The sequence below is a fragment of the Myotis davidii genome, unplaced genomic scaffold (genome assembly GCF_000327345.1).
Source record: "Myotis davidii unplaced genomic scaffold, ASM32734v1 scaffold604, whole genome shotgun sequence".
Taxonomy (NCBI): domain Eukaryota; kingdom Metazoa; phylum Chordata; class Mammalia; order Chiroptera; family Vespertilionidae; genus Myotis; species Myotis davidii.
The window spans coordinates 963,277-983,178 of NW_006294875.1; the positions used below are offsets into that span (position 1 = coordinate 963,277).

Sequence of the window (19,902 nt, forward strand, 5' to 3'; positions counted from 1 at the left end):
AAGTGATTGAGGGGTAGAATGTCTAGTTGTATTGGAGGAAGATGTTTTACATAAGATGGAGCCCTATGCCAGTAGTTGATCAGGTTCCAGAGGAACACTGGGGCCCAAATCCTTATCATCAGGATTGACAGTTAACTTATTACAATGTATTGTGTCCACAATTATATTCCTTGTCTGACTTGATAAAAGTAGCTGGGAAAGAATATTAGGGATTCCTTATTATTTTATATCTTGATAATGGTTTTCTAACATACCACTGTGGCATCCATGGATTTTAAAAGAAAAGTCTGTCAAATCATACTTTTCTTCTTACCAAGGAGGTGCATTTGGAAGACAAGGGACATTCCAACAACCTTCTTGGTAAGTCAATGGAGGAAACCACTCAAACTAAGACCCAGACCTTCTTGGTCATATTCCAGAATTATAAACAGTGACTATGTTTACTCTTCCACTTTATATTTAGAAGAAAAAAATTGACCTTAAGAGAAAGCAGCTTCGTAGAAAAACTGAACTAATTTACAGAAGAATCAGAACAGTGAGAATGGACTTCTGAGTCAGGAAAGAAGATTAAAGACAAGAGCTGGCAGAAATGGTATTTCGATAGTATTTGACCTACCGTGGGTTAAAGACCTTCTCACTGCCTCACTCTCCCATCACCAGCTCGATCTTAGTCTTACTCAGCCCCTCCTTCCCCTTTCTCCATGGGTCCACATTTAGAAATGTTTGATATTCTATTGGTTTATAAGAACTTGGACTGAGAAACACTGATGGAGCCTTTCCTTTACTATAAAAGAATTATACACACCACAGTGTCCTAGACAGGTCTTGTTTTGCTTTTATAAACTATCTTCGTAGTTTGGCAAGCTCTCTCAGAAGTATTCTGTTGATTTATGACCTGTCTTAAAATGGTTTTGTCCATCCAGTCTCTCTTGCTTAAGCTTAGGTGTTTCCTTTTGTCACATCTAATTTGCTCCCTTAAACCAGTTAACAAAATTCTAACCTTGGTAGGAGAACCTTTGACATACAAATTCTTCTGTAATCCTAAGCCTTCAATTGCTTCATTCTGCCTAAAGAAATGTTCAAATACTTAGTCCTACTCTCTTGCCTCTGTACAATCTGGTCCTAACTTATCTTTCCAGATGGATTTCCCACAAATCCTTTGCACAGACCTTAGACCTCAGTCAAACCAAACTATATGTACTCATCTAGAAAATATCCTGCACTCTCAAAGCAGTATCTCCATTTGGAATGCCCTCTATCCCATTGTGGCCTCTTATTCATTCCTTCATTTTGAAAAACAACAGCAACAACTGAGCAGCTACTATCAATAAGTACTAAAGGAATACAAAAGTGAGACATAATATCTGTAATGTAAGGAAATTATATGGTACTGACTATAAGGTGTAACTGGTGTGAGGTGTTAGAATGGGGTTGGATTTTAGAATCAAACTTCATGGTAAAGGTAGCATTTGGGAAGGCCTTGAAGGATGGAGTAGAATTTTGATGTGAATGCTGGGAAGAAAAGGATTAAAGGCTGAGGAAACTATGAGAGCAAGCACACAGAGGCTGGAGAAAGTACAGTGCTTATCCATGGATACAGATACTTTGTTTCGGCTGCAATACTTCAATAGACCAGATCTTGAAGGATTTTGAATGCCAGACTAAAAAGTTTGAATTTATTCCATGGGCATAGGAAATTATTGAAGGGTACAGAAGTAACATGATCAGAAAGAGCCTTGCTTTATGAAAATACCAGCCATGAATGTATAGGGTTAATTTCCTCAATTTCTAGAGGCTTTTTCTTAGTATAGTAGGGAGAGAAGAACCTGACATTAGTTTCAAACATAAGATTGTAGGAATGGTGATGCCTGTCACACTCTCCATTTAACTTACCTGTCTGGTCTTTGCAGAAGGTAGATGGATCTGGGAGACTGGCTGCAAATAGCTTGTGACCTTCATTGTAGTTGCTGTTTCAATGTGATATGTTTTTGGAGGAAATCAGCACAGCACCTAGCATGTGCAATGATACAGCTATTGAGCCCAGCAAATACTTTTCCCCTCTATAACCATTTTCAAGGGTCACCATAAACAGTTTGCTTTTGAGACTATGTCAGCTCTTCTTCTTCTTCTTCGTCTTCTTTAAAATCCAAGCATGCCATAAGCTGCAGAGATCATTATTGTCTTGACACCTCACAGAACATCATACTGCTTCATACTTTCCTCATTGGACTGAGAAACCAGAAGGAACAAGTACTTTAGATGCCTCTGATACAAGCAAACCAGGGGTGAAAGCCTGGTAGCACGTATTTTATCAATCAGGGTCCAGTCAGGAAAATAGAAACCATACCAGTTATTTTAACAGAAATAATTCTAAATGGAGGTAATATAACATTGACATGGTAAATGGAAAACTGAGGTGACACAGAGATAGTAACTACAGAAAACAGCTGACACTCCCAGAGAAGAACCTAACAGAATGTAGCTGGTGAGGAAGAAATGATGTTTGCAGAGTCCCAGCATAAAAATGTAGAATATGGAAGAACAGATTTAGAGCTGTCAGACATCTTAATAGCCAGCACAGTAACTACCTAAAGCATTAGCCAATGAGTCTGGGTTATATGAAGTATTCTGAGACATAAAGAAATATTTTTGTTGCAAATTTTAGTTTTTGAATTCTTTCTTTTTGAAACATTAGCCTGGCTGTAGAACAGCCAATAAAATTACTTCTCTGTACACATTATTACAGAATATTCTCAGGTTGACATTCTCCTGCATGCTTGAGACATTTACTAGTAATTCATTGTTCAAAGTATAAGCAGGCAATGGAATACTACTGACAATAATAAGGAATGAATTACTGATACACACAACAACTTGGATGGATCTCAAAGGCATTATGCTGAATGAAAGAAACCAGTCTCAAAAGGTATGATTCCATTTATATGACACTTTCAAAAAGTCAAATCCGTAGTGATGGAGAAAGAGATTAGTGGGTGCCAGGGGCTAGGAATGGGAGGAGACTTTGACTATAAAGGGATAGTGCAGGGGCCTTTTTCGGGGTAATGGCAATGTTCTGAATCCTGACTGTGGTAGGATTACGTGAGTCTATGTGATAACATTCACAGAGCCACACTCAAAAAGTATTGATTCAAAACAGGAAAAAAAAAGGAAACAGGGTAAAGTTAAAACAGAATGTGCATGGCTTGTGTGTGAGAAGGTATCTTTTTTTTAATTTCCTGTGATAAGGTCAAGTATGACCCCACTGGGCTTTTGCCATATCTGACCTGAGTTGTGAAGGAAAAAAGTGTCACTTAGAGTGAGACTAAATGTGCAACATCTCTTCAGTTTCCACACACCCTGGGAGCCCCTGGCTGAGGGCAAAGCATAGAGCAGGGGTCCTCAAACTTTTTAAACAGGGGGCCAGTTCACTGTCCCTCAGACCGTTGGAGGGCCAGACTATAGTTTTTTTGTTTTTTTTTAAAAACTATGAACAAATTCCTATGCACACTGCACATATCTTATTTTGAAGTACAAAACAAAACAAAACGGGAATGATACAATATTTGTATTTGCATGTGGCCCGCGGGCCATAGTTTGAGGACCCCTGGCATAGAGGGTGAGGAAGGAACTCTCCTTGAATCTCTGGGCTGTTCTGGGACTCATGCTGCCAGCTTCTGCAATTCGGGTGAGTGTATTTGTGCTGTTTGTAGCAGTTCAAAGTCTTCTTCCTTTCCCTGCACTTCAAAGCCTGGCCTGCCAATTCCCCACTTATGACTTTTATTTGGTGCTAGCAAGTTTTGAGGATTGACACTGAGTGGCCCTTGGTAGTGACCCTACTAATTAGCAAAGCTGGCCACAGGGGATGAATAAGCTACTCACTGGCATCAACATCACAGTGATCATGGTCCAGTGGACCTTGTTTTGTGTTCTTCTTGACAGTCCAGAGCAATTCCCATGAATAAACAGAGTGGCAGCAGGAAGTGTTCTCCTAGCCTCCTGGGAGCACTCTTTTCCATTCATGCAGGAACTACTTTCCACACATGCCTCAAAATACAATTTTATTATGCTCTGCATATTTAAATTGCTTCATTAATAGAAGCCTATTAAAGAAAGTGTTCCTGGACTTTAAAATACATAAAATCATTTTGCATTCCATCACCCTAATAATTTTTGTTCAATTCCAGCTGAGATCAAAAGGAAATAAATATTCTTTGCAGTTAATATACTGTATTTCAGAAAGCCTCCCTTTGAATGAAAACTGCACCAATGCCATTGCTTTTCAAGGTCTGCTTACTAGGGGGTTGATCTTATACTCAAAACATCTATCATCTATTATAGAAGGATTCTATAATGAAGGAGCATGGCCCTAGCTGGTTTGGCTCAATGTATAGTGCATCATCCTGTGGACTGAAGGGTCCTGGGTTCGATTTTGGTCAAAGGCACATGCCTGGGTTGTGGGATCGATCCCCAGTGTGGGGTGTGCAGGAAGCAGCTGAGCAATGATTCTCAGTCATCATTGATATTTCTATCTCTCTCCCCCTCTCCCATCCTTTCTGAAATCAATAAAAATATTTTAAAAAATAAAAATAAAATGAAGGAGAGCTTACTCTTTTGTGTCTGGTTTATTTGGCTCTTGGTTTCATTAATCTTTTCCATTGTTTTTTAGACTCTATTTTATTTCTGCTCTTAGCTTTATTATTTCCTTTGTTCTACTCACTTTGGGCTTTTTTGTTGGTCTTTTTCTAGTGCCTTTAAGTGTAATGTCAGATTGTTTATTTGAGATTTTTGTTTGTTTCTTGAGAGAGGTGTACAATGCTATGAATTTCCGTCTTAGGACTGCTTTGGATGTTTCCCATAGATTTTTTTTTGGGGGGGGTTGTTATGTTCTTATTTTCATTTGTTTCAAGGTATCTTTTTATTCCTTCCTTGATAATATTGTCAAACCATTCATAGTTTAGTAACATGTTATTTGTGTCCATGTCTTTGTGAGTTTTTTTTCTTGTGATTAATTTCTAGTTTCATACTATTATGCTCAGAGAAGATGCTTGATGTGATTTCAGTCTTCTTAAATGTCTTGAGACTCATTTTGTGTCCAAACATGTGGCCTATCCCAAATATGTTACATATACACTTGAAAAGAATGTATACAGACAGTCCTCGGGTTACATTGGAGTCTACATACGTTGTTTCATGGTTACATCACTATCTCCCATTTATTTATAAAAAAAGTTCCATCATTTCGACATATGTACATATGTGCTTTATGTTTTTTATTATTTATTTACCACAAGTAAAGGTCGGGAATTTTTATCTTTCTTTTAATTTTTTTTTTTTTTTACTGTTTCACTTCATTACTGCTGTGTATGTGCTCCATGTGAGTGACATAGGTGCTTCTGTAGGTGGGTTCCAACTTACAGCAAAAATCGTGATATGTTGTGTCACGCCATAGGAACAGATCTCCAATGTAACCTGAGGACCTACTGTATTCTGCTGCTTTGAGGTGAAATGCTCTGAAGATATCAATTAAATCTATGTGATCTGTGTCATTTAAGGCTGCTGTTTCCTTGCTGGTTTTCTGTCTGGAAGATCTGTCCATTGATGTCAATGGGTGTTAAAATCCCCCATGACCATATTTTATATGTTTTGGGGTTTTTTTGCAAAGTACTTCTCTGGAGAGTTGAGGACTTTATGGTAGCAATATCTGTTAAGGAAGAGAAATAAAGGTGTGGTTTGGAAAAGCAGACTTATCAATAATAAGGTCATTTTCCCCAGTCTGATTAGTTATGCATTTTCATGTTTTAAATAGATATTAATGTATAATCTATACTAATAAAAAAGAAAGACACAAATTGACCGCCCCTCCATGATGCCCACAAGCCACACCCACCAGTCAATCAGGAGTGACTATGCAATTTAACCTGACAAAGGTGGCAGGTTAATTTGCATATGCAGGTGTCAAGTGCCCCAGGAGGCAATGGCAGCCATGGGCTCCTGGGACCATTGCTGGCCAGGGAGGTGAGGCTGGCCACATCTAGCCACTCCCACAGGCTCCCCGGACCTTCACCAGTGGAGAGCAGAGTGGGAGAGCAGGCAGAGAGTGGGAGGTTTGGAAGACTTGGCAGAGCAGGAGGCCGCTGGACATACAGAACGAGAGAGGGGGTGGCTTGGAGGGCATGGCTCCCTCTGTCACCCCAGCTTCCTCATCACAGCTGTGGAAACTGACAGCAAAAAGGAGGAAGTCCCACCCCCACAGAATCAGCCAGAATAAGCTATTGGTTAGACAGCTCTCAGCAGCCTGACAGCCAGGACTCTCACTCACCTGCATCTCAGAACGTGACAGTAGAGCGGTGGGACTATGTCTAAAGAACAACTGTTGATACAACATAGCTCTGCAGCTGAAAGAAGCCGGCGTTATTGACATAAAATGTCTGCAGAAAAGCGTGTGTCTGATCTTGAAAGAAGGCAGCACCTGCGACAGAATGTATCTGAACACCAGCTACTGGAAAAGCGTCGCTCTGATGCCGAAAAACACCAGCGTTGTCGCAGACAATGTCTAAAGACCAACGTGCCTTTGAAGTTGAAAGAAGGTGGTGGCGACGACAGAATATGTCTAGAGAATAGTCATCAATAAGTACTACCAATACTTGTAGGAACTGCCTTCGCAGCAACAATGGAGTACATGAGGACGCAATTTCAAACATAGTTGTGGTGGAATGACTGTTAGATGTGAATTTTGCCTATCACTAAATTTCTCTGATGAAAAACCATCCAATGGGAAATTTACTCGATGTTGTAGCAAAGAGAAAGTCTAGATTACCTGGCATATTTAAAAAGATTAATGACAAACGATGATTCTGACAGTAAAAATTTCATGGAAAATATCCATTCCATAAATAGTTCTTTTGCTTTTACTTCCATGGGTGCAAATATTGCATCGCCATTAGGATATGGGCCATACTGTTTTAGAATACACGGACAAGTTTATCACCGTACTGCAACTTTACATCCTTTGGATGGTGTTTCTCAGAAGTTTGCTCAACTCTATATTTTGGATACAGCCGAAGCTACAAGTAAAAGATTAGCAATGCCAGAAAACCAAGGCTGCTCAGAAAGACTCATGATCAACATCAACAACCTCATGCATGAAATAAGTGAATTAACAAAATCGTACAAGATGCTACATGAGGTAGAAAAGGAAGCCCAATCTGAAGGAGCAGCAAAAGGTATTGCTCCCACAGAAGTAACAATGGCGATTAAATACGAGCATAACAGTGACAGAGGTAGGTATAATTCTCCCCATGTAACCGAGGTTGCTGTCATATTCAGTAACGAAGATGGAGAGGCCAAGTGGATAAATTTCATCAAAGCAAACCAATCTAAGTTGAGAATTGAAAAATATAGTGTTTTGATGGATTATCTCAAATCTAGATCTGAAAATGACAATGTGCCGATTGGTTAAATGATAATACTTCCATCATCTTTTGAGGGTAGTCCCAGAAATATGCAGCAGTGATATCAGGATGTTATGGCAATTGTAACGAAGTATGGGAAGCTTGATTTATTCATAACCATGACATGCAGCCCCAAATGGGCAGATATTGCAAACAATTTACAATGCTGGCAAAAAGTTGAAAACAGACCTGACTTGGTAGCCAGAGTTTTTAATATTAAGCTGAATGCTCTTTTAAATGATATCTGTAAATTCCATTTATTTGGCAAAGTAATAGCTAAAATTCATGTCATTGAATTTCAGAAAGGTGGACTGCCTCACGCTCACATCCTCTAATTAATTCCCTTTCAATGTGCATGAATTTCGTGCACTGGGCCACTAGTGTGGTTATAAGAAGAACCTAGTAAGCACTTATTCCCAAGGCAGTGTGAAGGGTTTGAGCACTTGGGAGTTGCTAAATTCAGGTCCTTTGGATAAGCATGAAGGCCCTGACTGCCAAAGCATAAACCAGGAAATGGAAAAAAGACTTGGGACATAGAAAGCATAGGATATGCCCTGAACTTTTATTTACCTCATCATCCCCCCCCCCCCCCCCCCCACGGGCATGTGCCCTGACTGGGAATCACTTTGGTAATGTTAGAGTTGAGGAGAAAGGAAAGGAAGAAGCACAGTATGAGTTAAAAATATTATAAAGCATGCTTGGAAGACAAGCGTACAGTGTCAGCTAGTAGGAGACTTTGGGACAGTTTCAAGGGAATAAAAGTGCTGTGCAATTACAACAGCAACACTGATAAGTGAAGAAGGTATTTCCAGACTCCTTTAAGCCTTCAGAAGGATCACAGTTCTTAATATTTATGTATAACTCATATAAACACTCCAGTGAAGAAAAAATGAGGCAAACAAGGCCCCCTCCATCTCACAGATGGGTCATAATATGTGCAGAAATGTGGGGACTTGGTCTATGGACAAACAAGCCCTAGGATAGAATGAGAATAAGATCCCAGATCACCTCACTAAGAACCCAGTGTGCCTTGCATTGGTCGTCTTCAAACTAATGTTTTGTTCTTGTATTTAAATGTACCACAGCATCCATTCTCTTTTTTTTTAATGGGTACTTTTTTATTTCAAGAAAAATGATTTTAAATGTAATAATGTTACATGCAATAAACATTAATATTTTAAGAAAAACAATCTTATATATAATAATACATGCAATAAACATTAATATCTCAAGAAAAACTATTTTAAAAATAATGTTACATGCAGTAAACACCAATTATTCAAGAAAAATGATCTTAAATATAATAATATTGCATGCAATAAACATTAATACTTCAAAAAAAGATTTTGAGTATAATAATAATATTACCAAAACTGTACTAACATAGTATGATGTCACAAAAGTTGTAGGAAATATTAAAAATATACAAATAACTTCTATTATATGCTAAAATATGATCCCCCCAGCTCTATTTTTGTTCATCAGTTTATGTTGCTCATTATATTCCACAAATAGTGAGAACATGTGATATTTATCTTTCTCCAACTGGCTTATTTCGCTTAGCATGATGTTCTCCAGGTCCATCCATGCTGTTGCAGAGTTCTTTCTGTTTTACAGCAGCGTAGTATGTAGTCCATTGTGTAGATATACCACAGTTTTTTATCTGTATGTCCTCTTTTGAAAAGTGTCTATTTAGGTCCTTTTCCCATTGTTTTATTTTGTTTTTGAGTGTTTATCTTCCTTTTGTTAAGTTGTATGAGTTCCCTGTAAATTTCGGAGATTAAACCCTTATCAGAGATAACATTGGCAAATATGTTCTCCCATGCAGTGGGCTTTCTTGCACAACATCCATTCTCTAGAAATATTTTTCATGTTTAAGACAGCATGATAGTAATAAATCAGCTCTGAAAGTTGACTGCTATAAGTGCCATGTGGTATCAGTTAGATCACAAGCCAAAGCCAATTTTTCAAAACATTTCCTGCTGGAATACCCACAACATTTTAACAGATGTCTTTTGGAAAGTTCTGAAACAAAATAAACCCCATCAGTATATGAAATAAAACCAAAAATAAAGTAAAATGTGGAGGGATGGTTTTTTCTTTTGGCAGCAAGAGAAAGGATGGGGAAAATGTTGAGATCTTTAGAGAAATAGCCACAAAAGTGAAGAAATGAACTTTCCTTATACACAACACTAGAAATATTGGGGTTTGGAAAATGTATTTTGTTATTCACCAAAGAAATGTCTTTGACTGCTTTTGAGTATAATGCCTATTGTTTCTTGTTCTGAACACCCGCCATAACTATAACTAGCTTTTGTTGAAGCAGATTTATGAGAATCTAGGGAAAGGATTTGAGAGTATAACTGATAGGCCAGCAGGAACAAGAATAGGGTGAAAGTATCAAAGAAGCATCTTTTGTCAGGGACAAGATAGGCATAACTGGTAGTGGCTGATTCTAAAATGGTGCAACTTAAAGTCTGAGGCCTCTCAAAATCAGTGGTAGGAAGGTCAGAATGGGATCCTGGAAAAGGAAGGAGACGTTTTTTTTCTCCAACATTTTATTATGAAAAATTTTAAAAGTACAGAAAAGTATAAAGAATTATGCAATTAGCATGCATATACTCATGAGGGAGATTTTATTTTTAATTTATTTGTTTCACTGGGGCTGATTTTTACCCTCATCAAAGAAATGCTTTTGAATGAATGAATGGAATGAATGGATGGTCTAAAAATCTTTCCACACACTTATTCTGGGCAAGCCAAGGTAGTTCACTGCTACTCCTGCATGGAGTAGTAATTCCAAAAGCAGGAGTCCCTATGGGTCTGCTTCTATAATCTGTTGTTGGTATGCTTCTTGCTCATGCTGTCTTGTCTCCTCCTTGCCTTGTTATCTTTCACTTTGACAATGTTGTACTGAACAATCATATGTGGACATAATTTAATATTATTCCTTTAGAGAGGATTGTTTTGCTTGTGTATGCCAGGAACATGGGGGTGTTAGCAGTACAACAAATATTTATTGAGCATTACTGAGGCAGTAGAAATACAGTTATGAACAAGAAATGGTTCCTGCCCTTACAAATCTTACCAAAATAAGCAATAGGATTCATTTAAAAGGAGCCTTTAAAGAATAATTTAGTGCATACAAGTATGATCAGCATGCAGCTTTTCCTAACCTTATCCATCTGTACCCATTAAGGAGTGGCATACTGGGCCATGCAGAGATGCCCTGAGGTTTCAGTGCTTTTTCAGTTTTATTTCATAGATAATTTAGTAAAAAAAACTCTATGAACTGATTATTGCATTCATCACATAAAATTCTAATCAGAAAAATTTTACCTCCTTTGACCAAACACCTAGGAAAGATGATACTTTAAAACACTATACTATGGCAGTTACTAATTCATGGCAGAAATAAAACCATAGCCTATTTGAATATTATGAATCAAAATACTCTAAATCAACTGACCATATGCAGGTACTCAAGTGCTTGTGTCTAGGTCAGTGATGGCGAACCTTTTGAGCTCGGCGTGTCAGCATTTTGAAAAACCCTAACTTAACTCTGGTGCCGTGTCACATATAGAAATTTTTTGATCTTTGCAACCATAGTAAAACAAAGACATATTTTTGATATTTATTTTATATATTTAAATGCCATTTAACAAAGAAAAATCAACCAAAAAAATAAGTTCGCGTGTCACCTCTGACACACGTGTCATGGGTTCGCCATCACTGGTCTAGGTGGTAGAGCCAAAGAACATAATCCTTTCACAGACAAGCTCAAGAGTACCTAATTTCATCCTTCACAAACTGGAGGCTGGAGTCACTATTATCAAGAGAATGATTAGTTGAAAAGGAATATTCTGTGGAGTGTAACCCACGGAGACCTTGACTTCATATTGAGCTCTCTCTCTCTCTCTCTCTCTCTCTCTCTCTCTCTCTCTCTCTCTCTGGACTTACTATCCTTAGTCATTTCCAGGTGTTACCCCATGCTTGTTTAATGGGATAGGTTTTTTTTTTCCAAACAGATGAAAAATCATTCCTCATCTCTCACTCCTGAAAAAAATATTCAACAGGAGAAATGACTTAGGAGATTTAAGACAAGTTACCAAAATTAATATATTAATATCATTAATATGTTTTCTGCCTTGCAGTTTCCTGCTGTTTGACTTTTTGAAATCCTTTCATGAGACACCAAAGCCTTTGGTTTCTTGGAAACAAATTCCTTTACCATGTAGGTTCTACTGTCAGGCTCCCTTTTTCTTACTTCCATGAGTTTGCTCTCTGTTTTGTATACCCCAGTGTCTTACTTATGACCTGCACATCACTACCTGTGACTGCTTCTTATGAGAGAGCCAGGTTAAGTGTCTGAACTCAGGCCACATATGCCATATCTATCAAATGATCACTTTCAGTGGGGAAGCCACTGACCCTACAAAATCATTTGTCTTAAATAATATATAGATCAAAATTAACTATGTCTGAGGAGATGGCATTTGCTCTGCATAAAAATTAATGAACAACAATGCATGCATGCCAGTGGCTTTAGAATAACTAGAACCAGCATATGTCAGTACCATGCCACCGATGGAACCAAGGGTTACTTGTGGTTTCCTCTGTTTGTTTTCACCTATTTGCACTAAGGTGGTAAGTTCTCTTGGAATCTGTGGCACCTGATTCCTCCTGAGATCTTGAGTATGATCCTTACTTTATTTTGGTTTCCCATCACTGTTAAAAAGGAGCTGGTATCATTCAAGTTTACAAATAGTTTGTTAGAGCTCTTACAATGAGGAAGAGTTTTGTTGGAATCATGAAAGACTGAAGGGAAAATGAAATAATAGCTCCTGACCTCTAGGAATTTTTAACTTAATAAATGAAAAAAGACACATCAGGGATAATTCATGTTACATTAAAGCCATGCTACATGGAAAGTGCTGTAATAGAAGCCTAATTGAATCCAACGCTGACATGGTTTAAAATTTAAAAAGAGTTCTAACATCTTAGTAGATACTGAAAAGTGGATTCTGGTTACCAGATTATTCTCCAAAGAATGCTGGCTACATAATTTGTGGGTCCCAGTGCAAAATGAAAATGCAGCCCCTTACTCAACAACTAAGAATTTCAAGACAGTGACAGCTGTGAAATAAGTGTGGAATCCTTCTCAGTGCGGGGTCCTGTGTGACTGCACAGGTCACATGCTCATCAAATACAGTCAATGAATATGAGGAAGAGATAAAGTCTGAACAGCCCAAAGGAGGAATTTTTACACAGGAAATTTTCTTCCAAGTAGTTCATAGGAAAATAAACTCACTCTAAGGAAAGAAAATAATTCATTATTTTCCCAATTAGAAAATGGAATTGGAATCTAAAAGATAGTTACAATTTCAAAAACAACTTCACAGATCTTTACAGCTACAAAGTAGGGATAATAATAATACTAGTGATAGTAGTAGCTGACACTAACATATAGAGCTTATTATGTGCCAGGACTTTTCTAAGTCTATTATGATATTTATTCATGTAATCCTCAAAACAGCCCTGGAGGGTAGATACTATTATTTTTCTACCCTACAGATGAGGAAACTGATCTTAGAAGAGTTGTGTAATTGTCCCAGTTATGTAGCAAATAAGTGGTAGAGCCAGGATTTGAACTCGGTCTAGCTCCAGAGCCTGTGCTCTTAACCACTATTTATGCTACTTCTCATAAAATACAGATGAAGGAAGGAAAAAGGGAGGAAGGAAGATGTTATCCCATTACATTCATTCATTAATATCATAGATTTGTCTTAACCAGGGTATACAGTGTGTTGTGTGCATGTTTTAATTTTTTTCTTTTTGCATTTCATGTTCATAGTTTAACAGCACCCGTTCGCCCTCCCCAACTGAGTGTTGCCACATGACCCCATGGAGTAGAAAGGTACTGGTTCTGAAAACATTCCATTGCACCCTATCCCACTTTCTCCAGACACTTCCACTTTCTTCTCTTTACTTTGTGGCAAACTCTGTTGTTTTGAACTAACACAGATATTCTTTTAAATCAATTTAAAGAGTAGGTATTTTCCTAACTTGAATTAAAATTAAAATTTCCTAACTTGAATTATGATTTAGACAGCCATGCCATTCATTGACTTTACTTTCCATTTACTTCCCCACACACATACACACCCCTAAGTTGCAAATAAGGCTCTGGTCAACAAGAGCATCACCTAACACTGCTCCTGGACTTTGTAGTTTGGAGGAAAGAAATTCCACTTCCTTATATTTATCAAAATTATAAAGGTTCGTCTTCTCAAATAAAAACAAACAAACAAACAGACAACAGGACAAAAGGATTCTCTAGCAGTCAATTGTCTGTCACCATTAAATAAAAAGTGCTTTTGGCTGCTGGTCAGAACCTGCAGTCAGGTCACTATTCTTTCTTTGTTTCCCAGTCCATTGTCATTCAAGGAAGGAATCACCTACAAAATGTGGCCATTGGTGGTGGGGGTTTCTCTCCAGCTCTTGTGCTCTCTCTGTCTCTTTCTGTCATTCTTTCTGCATGCACCAAACTTTTTTTTCTTTTTGGAAATTACCTAGGAAACAAAGTCTTTTGTTCTCCAACTTTATTTGAGCTCCAACTTCACTTCCCTGGGAGTCTGCACAAAAGCTGAAGAGAGAAAGAAAGTTGCAATGTTTTTACTAAAACATTCATGGCAAACACATTTTTCTCAAAGGGGGGATCTTATCCTGTTGGGTGTATTAGGGGGCTTTGAAGATACCTATAACAAGGTAAGCAAATGTTGGGGGTTAGTTTAAACAACTGGCTCTGGAATCTTCTCTTTAAGGGGACTTAAGAACAGTTCATTTGGCAATATGTGAAATCCTCTGAGTCAACAGGGCATAATGCTTACAAATATGAAGATGAGAAAAATTTTTAATGGTCCTGACTGTAGGACAGAATATTATTAAAATCTAACTGGAACAAACGGAAGAATTATTTTTTCTACAAAACCTGCCTTCCTCCAAATTATGGAAAGACATAAAACTAGGTTCGGTAGTGGAAACTAGGTCTTTTAATAATCTGAAATCAAAATTGGGATGGGGCCTTTTTAATAATATGGGCTAGGAACCCAAACCTGAAATCAAATCAGACAATATTAATATCTATCAAAGGTTTGGATGGAGAATTTTCAAATGTCCTGTAGAAGTCAAGGCCTCTAATTATACAGCTGGAAGAAAAGCTTAGCACTGCAAAACTGAAAGATAATAAACAAGGACTGTTTTACTCTTCCAGATTTGAAAAAGAAACCCATTTGAATTCCCCCAACACCATTTATATTTTTCACTATTGTTTGGGGAGAGATTCTTCACTTTTGCTTTTCCATGTGCATATAGTGTTTGTTAAATGTTATTCACAAACTCCATAGTCCTGGAGTAAAATAACTCCTTGTGTTTTAATCCGGTCTCTCAGGTTAGGTTGGTTTGTCCTTCACATGATGTGTTCTGGAATGTCTCCTGATTCCAGGTTTTCTGGCACATTTTCAAAAATGTTTCATAGGCATCCAAATCATCTCCTCCTTTTGACCCTAGGCATCTAGAGCTCTCAAGACTTTCAATAGGAATTTATGGCAAGATGGATATCAAGAAAGTAGATCTACCTCTTACTGGGTTAGAGACTTACATTTCTCTTCAGATTGAAGTTTGGGGATTTCTGGCTACTTTGTCTCTTGTCTTAATTCCATTTGACCTGAAAAGCATGTTTATTTAACTTACTTTTTCCTCTTGTGTCACTTTATTATTAAAATTATAACTTTCAATTAGTTGTGTTTACTATTTATATGAATTCTTCCTTTTACCTAAAAGCTTATTTCTGACCAAATCTTTCTTAACTAAACTGTGAAATTCCTTATATGTGTGATTTTATATAAACCTTGATGGTTGAGTTCCAATGTACTACATTTGCAGTCCCATCCCCCGGAGGATGAAGATACAGATGTCATGTTAGGACAAAGGCCGAAAAACCCAGTACACAATATCCCCTCCACACTGGACAAGCAGACCAACTGGAGCAAAGCACTACCTCTCCCGACACCAGAGGAGAAGATGAAACAAGATGCTCAAGTGATTTCTTCTTGCATTATTCCCATCAATGTCACTGGTATTGTTCTGTTCTTTTCTTAGGGGCAGTTGGGTCAGAATATTCTGTGTAGTAAATGTCTTCAAAACATGTACTGCTGGGGGATACTAATTAAGAATACTGCTTTGTGAACAAGTAATACCTTTTTAACAGAATACAACTCAGAAGATGTTCAATATGCTTTTGTCAGGCTTTGAACATCAATTTGCATATGTTTCACTGGACCCCTTGTCATGTAAATGATTAACAGTTTCTTTTTGGAAACAAAAAATCACCAAATAGTTCTTTGGCCATAACTGACTGAAATAATGGAGAAAGCAGTAGTGATTAATCATATTATAATGACGCATGGACAGCAGGAAAAACAACAACAACAACAACAAAACATCAAACTGCAAGTAATGATCCTGTAGACCAAGTATAAAATCTGTTTGCATGCTTCCTTGGATGAAGATAGGCTTGTTTAAAAGATTGTTTAGAATTATGAAGCGATTTTAGGGATTTTTGACCTAAAAATATATGGGTTCATAGACGAAAGCTGAATTCTACTCTAAAGCCAGAAAGCCTGTCTTCTGTGCACTCTGCTTTCCTCCTCCTGTATATTGAGAGTGTGAATATTAGTCTAGACTCTAGGTTGAACACAAGCCTGTCTAGGCTTTTCTGGAAAAGTTTATTGGCAGCAATTGTAAATTCCAGAATTGGATCTGGTAATCTTTGTAAGTAAAATAATGTTATAAAATATTCTTTCAAAGATGGAAATTAAATGACCTATTTATTGGGCTTTCTTGAAACTTCTCTAATAGTTATATTTTAACTTATTTATATATTGAAAATTTCAAAATGGCCATATTATGACTGATTTTTCATCCTTATTCCAAATGACTACAGATTGCATGTTACGTGAGATGAAATTTGGACACAGCTATTATTAACCCCACTCAAATTTCTCTCACATAAAGTGGGGATCAAATGATGACCTTGTATTTGGCATAGTTATTTCCTTCTTGAAATAAAAAAGGAGTACTAGGTCGTCAGCTGACTGAGCTGGTGGTTCATTTTCTTCATGACCTATTCAACTTATAGAATAAATTATTCTCAGAATATGTATCTGATCCCCATGATCTAAATGGGATGGGTTAGGGGAGTTCAGCTGTCAAATGGATCACTTTGGCATCCTCATAAACTAACTTTCAGTTCTGGGGACATCTGATTATTAGCAGCACCTGCTTTCTTCATGGTACTGTAAGTAAAATCTTGTTTTCAAATTTACTTCTGATTATGGGTCTTGTGATTCAGGAAAGGGGAAGATCTTTCCTTCTGCTTTATTTTAGGAATGCTCAGACTAAAGTCTAGATTATCTGTTGATTTCAAGAGCTTTACAGAGCAAGTTGTTGATTATGCCCATATAACACAAAGTGTCTGTGTCTGTATGCTCTGTGTCCTATAGTTATTATGATTAGAATGAAGGATTTTAATTTTTGTTTGGAATTAAGAAAGAAAAATTCCATTAGTACAAATTCTCCAATAATATTGTAATTATTCATCATATGATATCTCATACAGATTTTTCAAAGTGAGCTCTAGAAACTGTTGTCACTGTGATGCTAAGCAACACCCAAACTGTTTCATTATATAGCTCAACAAGGTTTAACATGCCATCCTGCCCCATACTTAACAATCAGGATAAATGATGAGACAATCAAATTCCAAAGCACTTTTGTTATCATGGCTTCCTGAGGCAAAGCTCACTCTGAAAAATACATGGTGCATACTTATGCCAGAGGAGTTAAAGTTTTTACCTCCTCCCTCAGTGTTATAGATTGGATAAGAATGCACATACTATGTCAATAATGTGGTTATGGATAGAGAAACTAACAGGTATCATGGTCTTCCCCCTGTATTTACTAAAGCAAACAGACACATTGTAAATATTGGGAATTCCAGCTTTATTTATAGTTGATCCACTTAAGTACAGAACTGAGGACTGCCTTGTATTTTTATTATATAGTGATAAGACACTGGTGCTAAACCAAAAAGTGTCCATTTCAGTCCGTAGAAGAGAGTAGACAGTTACTAGATGTAACAGTTAATAATGCGGATTTTTTTCAATAGATGGAGTTACACATATGTTGATATACTATACATGATGATTTAAAAAACAAATCTCTAGGCTGTTGTTTCCTCTCAGCATGTGTGTGTTTTAGGGGGCGGGCATAGTGGGTACAGAGGAAAAATACAAAGATGCACTTAACGAAGACAAGGGCCAGGATATGTTAGCTGAACTAATTTGGGTTAACATCTTGGCTCTGGATCTACTATGTATAGATACCAGATTCAGAGAGCCCAGAAATAGACCAGTAAATAGTAGTAACTAAAGGTTTAAGACCTTAAAGCATCATTTGTATATGAGGGTTATTCTTTGATGTTATTTTTATGTCCTTTTACTTTTGATTTTCCTACTTTCTTGTTAATTTTGGCAGTTCAAGCTGTTGTGGAGAGCTGCATTCAGAAGTAAAGCTTAATGTACTGCAGCATAATTTAAATAAGAGCTGAATAAGGGCTCCCTTATATTTGTTTATAGGCTTAATTCAAATTCTTCCTTTACTTCAATAAATATCACTGTGTGACAAGCAAATGAAAATGTGTTTGCAATTTCTAAAGGCTAATGAGATTTATTTGTGGGTTGCAGGAGTTGGTTTTGACAGAGAAGCTAGTATACGCTGCTCTCTTGTTCATTCACAATCTGTACTACAGCGGAGACGAAAACTGAGGAGGAGGAAAACCATCTCTGGTATCCCTAGAAGAGTCCAACAAGAAATAGGTGTGGTATAAAACTATTAATGGTTAACATTCTGTTGGGTGCCGATTTTAAGGAGATGAAATAAAAACCACCTAACCTTTAATCAGCTTCCTTTGAAAAAGTCAACCCTGTAACTTGTAAAGCTTTTGAAAAGATTTTTATTTGTCCTGTGTTCAGCAAGCCAGGTGGTATGGCATTTTAAGTCTCTGTTTTTGACTGAGAAGGTTTGACCTTATAGATTTAGGCATATACATTCAGGTCTTATGGTTGAAATTATATTTCAGTTAGTTTTGCTAATTTTTAAAAGCTTTATGAAGGTAGAAATTATAAATAAAGTAACAAGGTTCAATGAAGATTCATTTTAAAAAGTATACCTTTATTTGAAGAGATACTTTTATGACATTAATAATTAAAAAGGTAAATTTCAAGGATACTCAATTAAATATTGAATAATGATAACATGATATTCTTTATGACATTTTTCCTATTGTTTTCTGTTCAATGTGTTTAGGATATCTCTTCATATGTTTATTACTAAAGGCCTGGTGCACAGATTTGTGCACTGGTAGGGTCCCTCGACCTGGCCTGCAGACATCCCCCGAGGGGTTCCAGATTGTGAGAGGGCAAAGGCCAGACGGAGGGACCCCACCAGGGCATGATCAGGGCTAGGGAGGGACTGCAGGAGGGCTCCAGGGCGTGTCCAGCCCTTCTTGCCCAGTCCCAATTAGCCAAACTCCAGCAGCAAGCTAACCTACTGGTCAGAGAATCTGCCCTCTGGTGATCAGTGCATATGATAGCAACTGGTCAAACTGTCAAACAAATGGTCAGACACTTGCATATTAGGCTTTTATTATATAAGATTAGTGTATCATCTCTTGTAATAAGACTTTTATTTCTTACTAGAGGCCTAGTGCACGGATTCATGCACCAGTGGGGTCCCTTGGCCTGGCCTGCAGGATCAGGCCAAAACTGGCTCTCTGACATCCCCCGAGGAGTTCTGGATTGCGAGAAGGCACAGGCCAGGCCTAGGGACCCCACTGGTGCACAATTGGGCCGGGGAGGGATGCTGGAGGTTGGCCAGCCGGGGAGGGACTGCAGGAGGGCTCCAGGGCATGTCCAGCCTGTCTCGCTCAGTTCCGATCGCCTGGACCTCAGCAGCAAGCTAACCTACTGGTCGGAGCACCTGCCCCCTGGTGGTCAGTGCACATCATAGCAAGCTGTTTAGCAGCCTTAGCATATCATTAGCATATTACACTTTGATTGGTTGAACAGACAGCCAATGACCAGACACTTCCCATATTAGGCTTTTATTACATAGGATAGTGAATTCTAATATTTTATTTCATTACTAGAGGCCCGGTGCACAAAAATTTGTGCACTCAGGGGAAGGGGGGGGCCCTCAGACTGGCCTGTGCCCTCTTGCAGTCTGGGACCCCTCGGGAGATAATGACCTGCTGGCTTAGGCCTGCTCCCGGGTGGCAGAGGGCAGGCCCAATCCCTAGGTGCAGCCCCTGGTCGGGCTCAGAGCAGGGCCG

The 19,902-nt window shown here is 38.0% G+C and overlaps 1 protein-coding gene across 1 annotated transcript in view; it reads left to right on the top strand.

The window, feature by feature from the left end:
• The window catches only part of NHS (NHS actin remodeling regulator), a 101,526-nt gene that overhangs the window by 65,600 nt on the left and 16,024 nt on the right, over positions 1–19,902 (top strand). The window contains 3 exon segments of the mRNA XM_006779608.2: positions 13,306–13,368; positions 15,396–15,588; positions 18,257–18,388. Of these exon segments, the coding sequence (XP_006779671.2) occupies positions 13,306–13,368; positions 15,396–15,588; positions 18,257–18,388 (388 nt within the window).